Source organism: Phocoena sinus, chromosome 9 (genome assembly GCF_008692025.1).
Source record: "Phocoena sinus isolate mPhoSin1 chromosome 9, mPhoSin1.pri, whole genome shotgun sequence".
Taxonomy (NCBI): domain Eukaryota; kingdom Metazoa; phylum Chordata; class Mammalia; order Artiodactyla; family Phocoenidae; genus Phocoena; species Phocoena sinus.
The window spans coordinates 17,647,323-17,661,377 of NC_045771.1; the positions used below are offsets into that span (position 1 = coordinate 17,647,323).

A 14,055-nucleotide genomic window follows, 5' to 3' on the forward strand; every position below is an offset into this window, starting at 1 on the left:
AAAACAAACAAGCAAGTAAATTAGGCATGCCTAACTCAACAAACATATTGCAAATCCTTTAGCACGTTCCCATTCCAAAACCTCAAAAGATAACAGAAATATCTAACGGGGCTGCAATTACTCTAAAAATGTGATCTTATATCTAAATATTCAAATATGGATGAATTACACACAAAGGAATAAAATATACTATTTTTATCTTAGTTGTTAAAAAAATCACCCTTCTTAAATGTTATCTCCACAATTAAATCTGATTTTTGAAATAAATGTATTAATAGGTACAAAATCCAATACCATCACGTTCCTCTGTGCTTTGTTCTATAAAACTGATATCAAAGCAGTACAGAAGTGCCATAAGAAGAGCCAGATTCACTGCATCCAACGAGCCATTAGCCTCAACAGTCACTCTTTCCAAATGTCCAATAAGGAGCAGAGTGTCATCTTTGCCTAAAGGTGATTGGCAAGCCCAGGCAAAAAGGCTTTCTGCCAGAGACTGCCTGCACTCCTTGATGAGATCAGAAACCTAGAAATAAAGATGAATGATTATCGGTATAAATAAATTACACTGAAGCCTGATCTTATTCCAAAATGTAAACTATGTATCATAAAGGCAAACTATATAAATGTATCTGAATCCATTGGCAACCCTAAAATCTCACCTCTGCAATTCTGAACAAACCCTACTATTAATTCCTCAATCTTAAGTCCCAACCTCCTCTATAGGACAATTTCTTAAAGGCCTCGGGGCTTCCCTGGTGGTGCAGTGGTTAAGAATCAGCCTGCCAATGCAGGGGACACGGGTTCAAGCCCTGGTCTGGGAAGATCCCACATGCCGTGGCGCAACTAAGCCCGTGCATCACAACTATTGAGCCTGTGCTCTAGAGCCCACGAGCTGTAACTACTGAGCCCGCATGCCACAACTACTGAAGCCCACGAACTTAGAGCCCATGCTCTGCAACAAGAGAAGCCACCACAATGAGAAGCCCGCACACTGCAACAAAGAGTAGCCCCTGCTCGCCGCAACTAGAGGAAGCCTGCGCACAGCAATAAAGACCCAACGCAGCCAAAAATAAATTAAAAAAAAAAATTTCTTAAAGGGCTCATTCCAGAAAAAGTGCTAGCATGGCACATAGTGCCTAGAAAGAGGCTGAAACAAGTGCAAGTCAATTTCATGGACACAACTGCCTATACACTTTCCTAGGCATTGTTAATTTTCCTATGCCTGTATTAGAAGAATGTTCTAAGTGACATGACTTTTCTGCCTCCAAGATGTGACACAGACAACCCGTGAATTGATGTCATTGAACCCTTGCCTCTTTTCGATGTTTTTCACTGCCTAAACCTCTCTCACGCTGTAGTTTCTCAAACTCGTTGTTAACATCAATCTGTGACACAAGAGTAAGAACTTTGTAAGTCAATCCTTGCTCCATCAGCTCATCAGTAAACCGTGTTGTCATGGAAACCAGCTCTGGACTGTAATGAAAATAATCAATAAAGTTATAATGAACAGTAATGTTTATACTTTCTCATCACATGGATATAGCAAACACTCTTTTGATGATAATGTTAGGTTACTGGAAACAACCAGGATAAGTTATAACCTAGCTCTTGCCATTCTTTTTAGATTTTTGTGTTTCAATAAACTTCTAACCATAAATAACTGAATTACCTTTCATTTGTAAACAAAATAAAGCAGGTTTAAACTGTTGTGTCATTCTTGGCAGAATAAGGGAGTGATTTATTACTCAACTTAGGTTATACACTTAAATTATACATACTAAAGTGAATTTTTGTTTCTAAAATTATAATTCTTCAAGCAATTTCTAATTAACCCCTTGAAATCCTAGCATGCAAACAGACCTGAGTTCGAGGGTCCATGTCTTTCCTCGTCGAGACTGTATCAAGGCTTTCAGGGAATTTGCAATGCACCGCTTTCCATCCCAGTATAAAAGAACAGCTACTAAGCCTCTGGTGAGGCCAGGAAAATGTGGTTGCTGGTGCTCTCCTAGGAAAGGAAGTTGAGAAATAATTTAGTAAATAAACACATATGTGTTTAGGCTGAGACAAAAATCACTATACCAATGTTCAGTTCAAAGAAATCACAGAACCTTAGGGTTTAAAGGGTCTTAAGAGTCCTCTACTTGGGCTTCCCTGGTGGCGCAGTGGTTGAGAATCCTACTGCCAATGCAGGGGACACGGGTTCGTGCCCCGGTCTGGGAAAATCCCACGTGCCGCGGAGCAGCTGGGCCCGTGAGCCATGGCCGCTGAGCCTGCGCGCCTGAAGCCTGTGCTCCCCGGCGGGAGAGGCCACAGCTGTGAGAGGCCCACGTACCGCCAAAAAAAAAAAAAAAAGTCCTCTACTTCAAACATCTACCCATTGTTTTATCTCTTTCACAAAAAGTCTTTCAAATATTTGTATGTTTCTTCCCCTAGTAAATTAAATAACATTTTCATATGTTTCAGCTTTCACTGGCCCTTTTTTTTTCGGTACGCAGGCCTCTCACTGTTGTGGCCTTTCCTGTTGCGGAGCACAGGCTCCAGACGCGCAGGTTCAGCGGCCATGGCTCATGGGCCCAGCCGCTCCGCGGCATGTGGGATCTTCCCGGACCGGGGCACGAACCCATGTCCCCTGCATTGGCAGGCGGACTCTCAACCACTGCGCCACCAGGGAAGCCCTACTCGCCCTTTTAAACTGCTCTCCTTTGAATAAGTTCTACTTTGTCTTTTCTGAACTACGTTGCCTATAGTTTGTTTCATTTCCTATGGTAATTTTCACCCCTTGGCCCAATCGCTCTTACACTCTACTCCCTTCTGTTCCCCAAATTCATCTCACTGCCTCACACCTCTTACAGGCGATTTCTTCTGTCTAGATGCCCTCTGTCTTCCTGAGTGCACACCTACTCCACCTGACATATGCCTACTCATTTTTCAACAACTACCGTAAGCCTCGTTATCTTTGTGGACTTCCCTGTACAACCTGAGGTCAATTTAAATGCCTCCCCTCTGGACCATCCCTAAACCAAGCATTAATCTACTTAATGGTGGCATAGTTATTGGTTTCCATGTCTTTCTCAATTACTAGACCATGAGCTCCTTTACACTAGTTGAAGTTTTATTCATCTTTATATCCCTGGAGTCTTAACACAGTGCCTGGCCCATAATATGCACAGAAAAAATAACTGTTAAATGAAGTTTTGAGTTAAACTCAAAATTCAAGCATGTCCAGTTAACATCTGCATCACAGAACGGGAAAACGACCTTAGTCATTCTCAATATCATATTTCTTTTAATGCAGGCTTAGGTCAAAAAGGATTCTGGCAGCCACATGCTATCTTCAGACATATTAGACTTTCTTTCAATTAAAATGCCCACCTGGCTTCTTCACATGGTTCCCTTGCTATAATTAAAATGAACTGCTTATTTTATGGAAATTTCAATCTTTTCTCTCTACAGCAGCCAGAGAAATAATTTCAGTTATTCTGGATTCTGCAACTCCTGCTTAAAGCCCCTGCCAACAGCCTCCCACTGTAATTAGAATAAAATCCAAATAATCTTCATGGCCTGCAAGACTATGATCCAACTCCTGCTCTGTCCTCGTCTTCCTTCATTCTCCCTAGTTCTGATGTTCCAGCCACAGTGGTCTTTGTATCCTTCAGCAGGCCTTTATTCGCACCTTGAGCTGTCTGGAACACCCTTCCCCAACAACTCTGGTATCTTGTCATCATGCAGGTCGCAGATCAAATGTCCCAATCTCAGAGAGGCCTCCCCTAAGTACCCTACTTACAGGTGCCCCCTATCATCCCCCATGTCTCTATATCCCACTGCCTTGTTTTATTTTCTTCCTAGAACTCAGTATTATCGAAATTATCTTATTCTTTACTCATTATCTGAATCACTCCCTCAAAACGAAACTCCAAAAAAGCAGTGACCTTACCTTCTTACTCATTATATGACAATAAATGCTTTCAGCTACAAAACTTCTGAGATGCAGTCATTCTTTGCTAGCCAATTACCATGAAAAAGTCTATCTTAAAACAGTTAAATTTCCTTTAACAACTCTAATCACTAAACTAAAGCCTTCCCATTAGTCAAAGATAAACAAAAGGAAACACTGTGAATATCAAATAAACTACACCTTTAGAAACTATTTTGGAATCTAAATGATATAGTATTTTAAATTACAAGTGAATAATTTTACATTTATGTACTACCTTACCATAGGTTCAGTTAAATGTCAACCTACCAGCAAGGAGAAGCTCAACAGCTGCCAATTCACCAATATCAAAAAGGTCACTGAGGATAAAGGCTTCTTTAATAAGCTGTTCAGGAAGAAGTCGGGTTCCCTGTTGACCCTGGATAGCAACTCCTTCTGTACTGGCTTTCTGAACCTTCTCATGTTGTTGAACATTTCTGGGCTACAACAATAAAAATAAATAAATAGGATCATGTAATGACAATAGCACATGGAGACAAGGTAAATTGTTACCTAGAGAAGTTTATTCACACGGCAGTCTGGTAAAGTGACAAACAGGAGTATTGCTTATTAGATAAAGGTCTAACTATCAGATATAGTTAGACCTTTATGAGGTAACATTTTACATCACTTTCAACTTTTTATACTGTTATTACCTTCTCAATAACTGCTTCTGCTAAACTCTGAACTAAAAAATGTTGAGAAATCACACAGAATAGCATACTATTTTTCAAATGTCTAAGAAACTTTCCAAGTATATCTTTAATAAATATAAAAACAATAAATCTTCAAGTGGGAAATAGCAAATCAAAAAAAATTATAGAATTAATTAGTAGGGCTAATGATAGCTTATTAGTATGTTACTTTAAAATGTAGTCTTATTTGCAAAAAGGCTTACTTGGTGCAAATATTTAACAAATAACATATAGTATAGAATTACTTGATAGATCATAAAATCTTAGGTATTTACACCTTGAAAAATGCCATACAGTCATTTAATTCAACTGCTCTATTAACAGAATGGGAAAACTGATGCCCAGATAAGTCAGGTGACTTGCCTGTGGTCATACAACTCTTTAGTGGTAGAGCCAAGACTGGAACTCAGCTCAACTGGCTCCCAGGCTAGGGCTCTTAAATAGTTCTTAGATGGTCTTGCTGGTCTATAAAAAAAAATTGTCAAGCAGCAGGGAAAGGAGCTTCCAAATATGAATCCCTGCCACTGAAGTACTCTACCCCTGGTTGAAAAGTACGTCAAGATGCAGTGATTAACAATATGTAAGAATTAACTGCTAACACAACTTACATAGCATTATGAAGAGTTAAAATGTTGAAGTGTACCTGGGAATAAATAAAATAATCAATCTTACTAAGCTTAGACAGATTAACTATAAGTCAGAAATTCCAAGGAGGCTCATATTTCTGAAATATACGGAACTTTCTAAATTGTATTCAAATACTATTAAGATATCTCCTAGCTAGAGATAAATACAATATTAACGTCTATGGAGAAGAGAAAAAAGATAATAATTGCTCCCAGGAAACTTCCATTTTTAGAAAAAACTTGAATCAATGGACTAGAACAAGTAACATTTCATTTACATGCATTAAGAATTTACTTGCTCCTTCAATCTTTAAAGGAAAAAGCAAATCCAAGAAGCAAAAAAAGAAAATTTCCTACTGGGTTTCTGAACAATGAGATGAAGTCAGGTTTGTGTTTCTTCAAAATCATGTCAAGAAGGTGAACAGCTTCAGGTTGTCTTCTCCAAAGAGCATTTCCCACAGTCTGCCAAATGTCTTTGTAAGGACCCCACAGACTAGCAGCTTAAAGAAAAAAAATAAAAATCAGCATCAAATAAAACATATATTTGGAAAATAAGGTAAGGTTATCGTCTATACATTTTAGTCATGCTCACAGCTCCTTTTTTTTTTTTTTGCTCACAGCTACTTTTAAATATAAGGAGTTATATACACAAACCAAAGATTAATATAAAAGAATATTAGAATTCACAAGCAATAATATAAATGTCATTTTACCTAACTTAATATAAAGTAAATCCTGACTTTAAATTGGAATATCAGCTGAACCTGGTTTTCTCACTTAATATTAGCTATGTGACATGGAGTGAGAAAATAACCTCTTTGAAGTTCAGTTTCCTTTTATATAAAATGGGGAGATCACCTGCTTCATAGGGTTGAATGAATTAAATGAGATAAACTAGGTAAAATATACAATATAGTGTCTGGCATATCATAGTCACTCAATAAATGTAACTGCCTTTCCTTCCCTCCCTATCATCCAGAGAAAAAGCAAGAATCAGGGGGAAAAAATCAGATTCTATAAAACTTGGAAGCTGAAAAAATAAGTTTTTGTTTTGGCTGGGACACTAGCTATTAAAAAACAACATAGAAATATGGAATTCTTTTGTAAACTCATATAAAAAGGATCACATTTTCCTTTGTAAAGGTAATAACAATAATAAGTAATACTTAGAGAGCTTTTGCTACTAAGCATGGTTAGAAAAACACGACCTGGAAGCCCAAAGTTTCTGTTTGCAAACAATCAGATATGGCACCCCTGTGTTTATAAAGACTCTGAAAGAGAAACTAATCAAAACCACTCACTCACTCAACAGATGAACTAACAATAGCTTAAACCGTAAAGGGTGGTCTGCAAACATGTTTAACTGCCATCTGAGAAAACACAAATCCCACTAAAGTCACCAGAACAGTCAGAATGACATGCAAGATAACCTAACTAAATGCATTACAATCTTATGAAAATGTTGTCAGAAGAAGGCAATTTACTGGGCAAATTTTTTTTTTTTAAAAAGGATGTGCAGGGACTTCCCCAGTGGCTCGGTGGTTAAGAAACCACCTGCCAATGCGGGGGACATGGGTTCGAGCCCTGGTCCGGGAAGATCCCATATGTGGTGGAGCACCTAAGCCTGTGTGCCACAACTACGGGAGCCCACGTGCCCAGAGCCCGTGCTTCGCAACAAAAGAAGCCACCGCAATGAGAAGCCCATGCGCTGCAACGAAGAGTAGCCCCCGCTTGCTGCAACTAGAGAAAGCCCGTGCACAGCAAAGAAGACTGAGCACAGCCAAAAATAAATAAATAAATAAGTTTTTAAAAAAAAAAAAAAAAAAAAGGATGTGCAGGTTGGGCTTCCCTGGTGGCGCAGTGGTTGAGAGTCCGCCTGCCAATGCAGAGGACACGGGTTCGTGCCCCGGTCCGGGAAGATGCCACATGCTGCGGAGCGCCTGGGCCCGTAAGCCATGGCTGCTGAGCCTGAGCGTCCGGAGCCTGTGCTCCGCAACGGGAGAGGCCACAACAGTGAGAGGCCCACGTACAGCAAAAAAAAAAAAAAGGATGTACAGGGAGAGGATAGACTAAACCAGTCAAGCTGGATCAGCCATTCACTCAACAAACATTTACTGAGGGTCATGCATGTACCAGGGACTACAGAGCAAGCAAGACAGACAGGATCCCAGGCCTCAGAGAACTAAAGATTGACAAGAAAGACAGGTATTAAATGCAGGATTCAAAACACAACTAACTACCAGGGCTTCCCTAGTGGCACAGTGGTTAAGAATCCGCCTGCCAATGCAGGGGACAAGGGTTCGAGCCCTTGTCCAGGAAGATCCCACATGCCACGGAGCAACTAAGCCCGTGGGCCACAACTGCTGAACCTGCACTCTAGAGCCCGCGAGCCACAACTACTGAAGCCCGTGCGCCTACAGCCCGTGCTCTGCAGCAACAGAAGCCACCGCAATGAGAAGCCTGCGCACTGCAACGAAGAGTAGCCCCTACTCGCCGCAACTAGAGAAAGCCCACGCACAGCAACGAAGACCCAACACAGACAAAAATAAAAATTAAAAAAAAAAAAAAACAACAGAACTACCAGTCTAAGGGAGAGGTACAGAGTGCTATGTGAACATATAAAAGGAAGACTCTAACCTAATCTGAAGGGCAGAGCAGGAAGTTTTGCATCAGGTCTTTGGTGTGGGGATGTGGAGGAATGGGAATCACCATGTCTAGACCTTACATAGAGACAACCAACCAACTCCCTGCTTTGCTTCTCCTGTTTTGATCCTAAACTTGCCAATCTTCTAATGAAAAATGTAGCTTGTCATATAAATTTCTAGAATTAAAAATGTGCTGATGAAATGAGTATCCATGCAGATGTAATTCCCACTAAAGATCAATTAATTGACATACTGGTTTATATATCTGTCTTTTCCCAATGTGATCAGAGAACATCAATTCCATAGTTGGAATCTACTCAACTGTGGATACACTAACAAACATCACAGTTCCAGGCCTGCCAAAATGAGGACCTGACCCTGGATCCTGGTGACTGCCTGTGAGGTGCTAGTTGGATGGTGACTAACTGACTTCCCTAGAGATCATCTTCTTGGCTCTTTCCAGCCGCAAAGGACAAAGTAGGTTTGAGCCTTGTATTCCTGACCAAGATGGAAATTTTCCTGTTAGTAAATGGGAATGTTTCAAGTAGTAGATGACAAAATGAAATTGGACAATGGTGTGACCAATGGACTAACTAGAATATGAAGTGTCAGGACCCAAGGATGTTGGGTAGTAAGCTACTCATGAGGTGATGGAACCTTAACCAGGATGAGGGCAGTAAAGTAGAAAGGCAAAGTCTGTTGGTAGAGTCAGAACTGGTAACTGATTGGCACAGGGGATGAAGGAAAGTTATCAAAAACGACTTGTAGGCAAATGTGAAACTTGCCTTACCACAGGTATTTTTAAATCCTGACAAAAAGCGAACAAAAGTAAACTGTCTATAAAAGTAATACTCAATAGAACCCCTGAAGAATAACTTTCTTTGCACTATACATACTTAGTTTGAATAAGCTCAGTGAATTCTAGAGAGAATTCCACTTCCCCCCATTTGTGGGGAGGCATCCAATAACTGATCAAAAATCTACACTAAAAAACCCCACAGATACCAGCCTCCTGAGTCCATCATTAACATCAACACATCACAGAAGGTAGTTGCAACAAAGATTTATATTCATTATGTCTTTGGTTTGACTAATTTTGGTAAATATCTCCCTGTTATTGATTACAGATGAAAGGAGGCTATAATTTTTCCAAATTACTAAACATGTATTTTTAACATAAGTCATTTGCTTGTTTGAGAATACATTTACTTTCCTAAATTTTAGGAATACCTCCAGCAAGTCAAATTTATTCACTCATTCATCATGTACTAGGTATGGGTAAGCTCACAGCGTAGTGAGGAAGCACATTTACCATATAGTCATACAAAAGGGCAATATCCATTATGGATGTGCTATGAAGGTGAAGTACCCAGGGCAACGATCACATAATAGGGGAATGTGACCTAGCCAGGGAGATCAGGAAAGGGAAGGATTCACTGAACAAGTGATAACTGGGCTGAAATGTGAAGGATAAAAGTAGGAGTGGGAGGGGCTTCCCCGGTGGCGCCGTGGTTGGGAGTCCACCTGCTGATGCAGGGGACACGAGTTCGTGCCCCGGTCTGGGAAGATCCCACATGCCGCAGAGCGGCTGGGCCCGTGAGCCATGGCCGCTGAACCTGCACGTCTGGAGCCTGTGCTCCGCAACAGGAGAGGCCACAACAGTGAGAGGCCCCCGTACCGCAAAAAACAGAAAAAAAAAAAAAAAAGTAGAAGTGGGAGGTGGTGGATGTACACTCCAGGAAAAGAGGAGTTCCCGAGGCAAGAGGAAATGCTGCACTCTCAAACCCCTGAAAATGCCAAGAGAGCAAGTACCAAGAAGGGATCAGCAAGGGAGGCAACTGCCATACCATGCAGGGCTTACCTGCCCATGTTAAGGATTTGGGTCTTTACCCTAAAAGATCAAGGAGATAGATTTCAAGTGTCTGGTGGACTTAGTGAAACAGAAAAGCATGTAAATGTTGAGAGCTGTTCAGGAGGATGGGAACAGACTAGAGTGGGTAGAGGAGGAGAAGGTATGGCAACAGAGTCTGAACACTGATGTATCTTTGAAAGGTTTGACTGTGAAGAGGAGCAAGAGGACAGTAACTGGAATGAGGCATGAGATCAAGATAAAGATTTGGGCAATTAGTGGAAAGAAGAGGAACAAAAGAGAGAGGAGGGGATAATGGGGAGAAGAGTGTAAAGGGCAGGATTTACCTTAGACAGGAAGATACAGGGAAACTGACTCGAAAGAGTACAGATATATCTAGGTTTGTAGGTTCAAGGGTGAAAAAAAGAGTTCATGCCTGTTGGCTTTTATTTTCTCTGTGACTAGGAGACTGAGGGATTAGTTGGAGCTTAAAGATTTGAGGAGTGTGGAAAAGGTCTGAAATACACAATGCTATGAACAGGACAGGGGTTACCAGACAGCCATCCAAGGATTGTCAGTGTAATGGTTGCTTACTCACAAGCCTATAGGTCTACTCAGCCGGGCTGCTACAGGTCACAATACTAGTAAATCATGCCACTGAAACTCAGGCATAGGCCTTCAAACTCTACCTCTACTTTCTTCCCCTTCTACAACTCTGAGATGTTTATTTTTTTTTTAATTATGGTAAAAAAAAAAGCGCATAACATAGAATTTGCCATCTTAAAAACATTTTGAAGTGTGCAGTTCACACTGTTGTACAACAGATCTCCAGAACTCTTTCATCCTGCAAAACTGAAATTTTGTACCTGTTAAACAACTCCCCATTTCCCCCTCCCACCAACCTCTGGCAACCAACATTCTTTGTTTCTATTACTTTCAATCCCTCATACAAGTAGAATCATACAGTATTCGTCTTTTTGTTACTAGCTTACTTAGCAGAATGTCTTCAAGGTTGATTCATGCTGAGCATGACAGGATTTCCTTCTTAACGCTAAATAACATTTCATTATATATCTATAGACCACACTGTTTACCAATTCATTCATCAATGGGCATTTGGGTTGCTTCGCTGCACATTTACTTTTTTTAAAAAAATATTCTCCTGACTGGGCTCTTAAAAATGTTTCCTTTCGGGCTTCCCTGGTGGCGCAGTGGTGGAGAGTCCGCCTGCCGATGCAGGGGACACAGGTTCGTGCCCCGGTCCGGGAAGATCCCACATGCCGCGGAGCGGCTGGGCCCCTGAGCCATGGCCGCTGAGCCTGCGCGTCCGGAGCCTGTGCTCCGCAGCGGGAGAAGCCACAACAGTGAAAGGCCCGCGTACCGCAAAAAAAAATGTTTCTTTTCTATGTAGCCAATTAAACACTCCTGCCACAAGGCCTTGTTATACAATGTATACTCTTTGCAACTGTTGGCAACTCCTTTTCCTTCAATGATTTATGTTTAATGATAGTAACTTAAGACAAGTACATACTAAAGTATATAACCACACATACTAAAGAAAAGTATATAACCACACATACAACACACAAGCCTTGTTTTAAGTTTACATCTGTGTGGGAGGGCAGGACAGCAGTACTAAGGAAGTAATTTCACTACTAACATTTAGATATATGGAAATATTATGTAATGAAATGAATTAGGTTTTGCTTAAGTAGGAGCATGTAGACGTTTAAGTATCAAAGACTGGCTTCAAATCATTAGCTGTATAACCTTGGAGAAGTTACTTAACCACTCTAAGACTCTATTTCCAAACCTGTAAAATGGGGTGTTTAATAGCAGCTACCCCAGAGTTGTATAAAGGGGACTAAATAAGATGAAAGTACAATGCTTAGTCCAGGGGCTGCGAAAAAGGAGGTACTTGATAAACATAATCATTCATTATTATAAAACAATTTATCGTAGTGTTTCCGAAATGGTTTGATTTGCAAAAGTCAGGTTTAGACAAGTTTTCAAGAATATCAGTCGTGTGAAAAGAACAAACTAGCAACAAAAAGACTGTATAAGGATGGAAAGAAAAGGCGCCCAGAAAAGACTCCTCTTGAGTGAGATCCTCTACAAGCATTTACCACACAGACGTGCTCTTAACCGCCCATTAAGTTTAGTACGGCTCAATCAAGGCATTCTGAGCAGGAAATTCTTCATTTTCAGGCCCGCTCCGGCCGCTGTAGCACTGTTGGCATCCTTGGCCCGCCCACGAGGAGCCAGCGGTGCATCCCAGGAATTGTGACAGTCAAAATGCACCCACTCTTTCAAACGCCCCGATGGAGACGGGGGGGTTCCGCCCCTGATAGAGAATTGCCCAGAGGACCCAATCCAAACCTTCCAGAGTTTCTTTACTCCCTTCTAGATTCTGCCCCTCCCCGAAGATCTACAGCTCCGAAGGTACAGGAGCATCCAGGGGCGGGCCACACACGCAGAGCTGGGAGTCACGGCACTCCTGGGCCACCTTCCGGATTGCAGGCTTCATAATCAAGGGGCCTCTCTTCCTGTAGGACCCCACCCACCCACCCAACCTCCAAGAAGGGCCCCAGTGTCCATTTTGAGGTGCGAGTTTTCAGCCTGCGCTCGTGGCTGAAAAATATCTCAGGTCTCCCGGCCTCATTGCCGGAGAACTGCAAATCCTGCAGGAATTCGGACCGCAGACACATAATGGGGTGGGGAATGGAAGGGACCAGACTCGGCCCTGGGCTGCGAGAACTGCACGCCCGGTTCCAGGGGACCAAGCCTCCGTGCCTCGATCCTTAAGCCCCAACGCTAGGGCTAGAGCCGCAGCGCCGACGCGCGCCATTCAAACTGGGGAGGGGCGGGACTCTAGGCCCAAAGCTAGGGGGAAGCGGGAACTATGCACAAGTGCGGACCTGGACTCCGAGGAACCTCACTGCCCACGTCTCTGCCTGAAGAACGGACCAGCACCCTGCCCCACAGCTTGCCTTCTCGCCCGGCCGTACCTACCCGAATTTACCGCCAACAGCGTCGCCATCTTGGAGGCGAACTAACGGAGCCCTCCCGCCGCACGGAAGCCCCAGAAGAGGGTGAGGCTGCCCGGGGCCACGCCTAATCAGAAAGATACCACGCTGTCCCTTCCGAAATGCACGCTCGACCGACACAGGCGTACAAATACTCCAAAATCTGTTCTAAGTCACAGACGTCAATTTTCGCCGGGATTGACGAAAATTCCCATTTAAGTCAGGCAAGGGTAAGACCCGAGGTCCTCGAGTGGACGTTAATCGTGCAGTGCATCCTGGGACTTGTAGTTTATTTCTAGTGATTCAAGTTGGTTAGCTGGAACAGAAAAAGACCGCTTATTGAAATGACGCCCACTTATGATATTATGAAAGCCGTAAATCCAAATAATTATCTCCATTTCAAATTAAATCTTCCTTGCGTTACTCCCTTACTTTGGGGAGTGGAGTGGGGTGTAAGGTGTCTAAACCTCAAAACTCCATTTGATGGGTTGCAAACTAAGTTCATTACATTTCATCTACTGTATATACCAGTGTATTGCGTCAATATAGTTGCATGCAGTTAAACAATCATAACTTTTTATTATGAAAATTTCAGATGTATACAAAATTAGAATAATGAACGACCAGCTTCAATAGCTGGTCAGTTCCTGTTCCTCACCCCCAACACAGGAGATTATTTTGAAGCAATTTGCTGACATATCATTTCATAAACACCAAATATTTTTCTACCTAAGCACCCCAAATAACTGGACCTACTTTTTTCACTTGCTAAATTTTAGTTTGCTAATTTTCAAACTAAAATACAGTCATTAGCATTTGCTATCATATGCCAGATAATTATTAAGAATTTATTAAGAATTTGCTTTCAAACAACAGGTCCTACGGTATAGCACAAGGAACTATATTCAATATCCTGTGATAACCATAATGGAAAAATATAGGAAAAAGAATGTATGTATATATGTGTATAACTGAGCCACTTTGTTGTACAGCAGTAATTAACACAACATTGTAACTCAACTATACTTCAATAAAAAATAAATTAAAAATGAATTTGCTATCATATACCAGATATTTATTAAGAATATTTGTTAAGAATGTTGTTGTTGTTACATTATCTCATTTAATCCCTGAAACAATCCTACTAGGGAAATATAATTATAGCTGCTTACTTCATAGATGTTCCATGTACCTCACAACCTCACTTTATCAACTCCTCCAACATTCCACTGAGATTGGGA

At 41.5% G+C, this 14,055-nt stretch overlaps 1 protein-coding gene across 3 annotated transcripts in view; it reads right to left on the reverse strand.

Moving 5' to 3' along the window:
• Positions 1 to 13,036, reverse strand: part of NUP205 (nucleoporin 205) — an 81,766-nt gene extending 68,730 nt beyond the window's left edge. For 2 of the 3 annotated variants that reach the window (XR_004351462.1, XM_032643352.1), the window contains exons 1-6: positions 12,801 to 12,860; positions 5,652 to 5,794; positions 4,244 to 4,415; positions 1,861 to 2,005; positions 1,314 to 1,473; positions 295 to 523 (exon numbers count right to left, since the gene is read on the reverse strand). Coding sequence is in view for 2 of the 3 variants with exons in the window: in XM_032643352.1 (XP_032499243.1) it covers positions 295 to 523; positions 1,314 to 1,473; positions 1,861 to 2,005; positions 4,244 to 4,415; positions 5,652 to 5,794; positions 12,801 to 12,828 (877 nt within the window). In the remaining variant the exon portion in view is untranslated. Of the gene's footprint in view, positions 1 to 294; positions 524 to 1,313; positions 1,474 to 1,860; positions 2,006 to 4,243; positions 4,416 to 5,651; positions 5,795 to 12,796 lie in introns of all 3 variants that reach the window. The other variant, XM_032643353.1, reaches the window with a different exon arrangement.
• Positions 13,037 to 14,055: the final 1,019 nt, after the last annotated feature.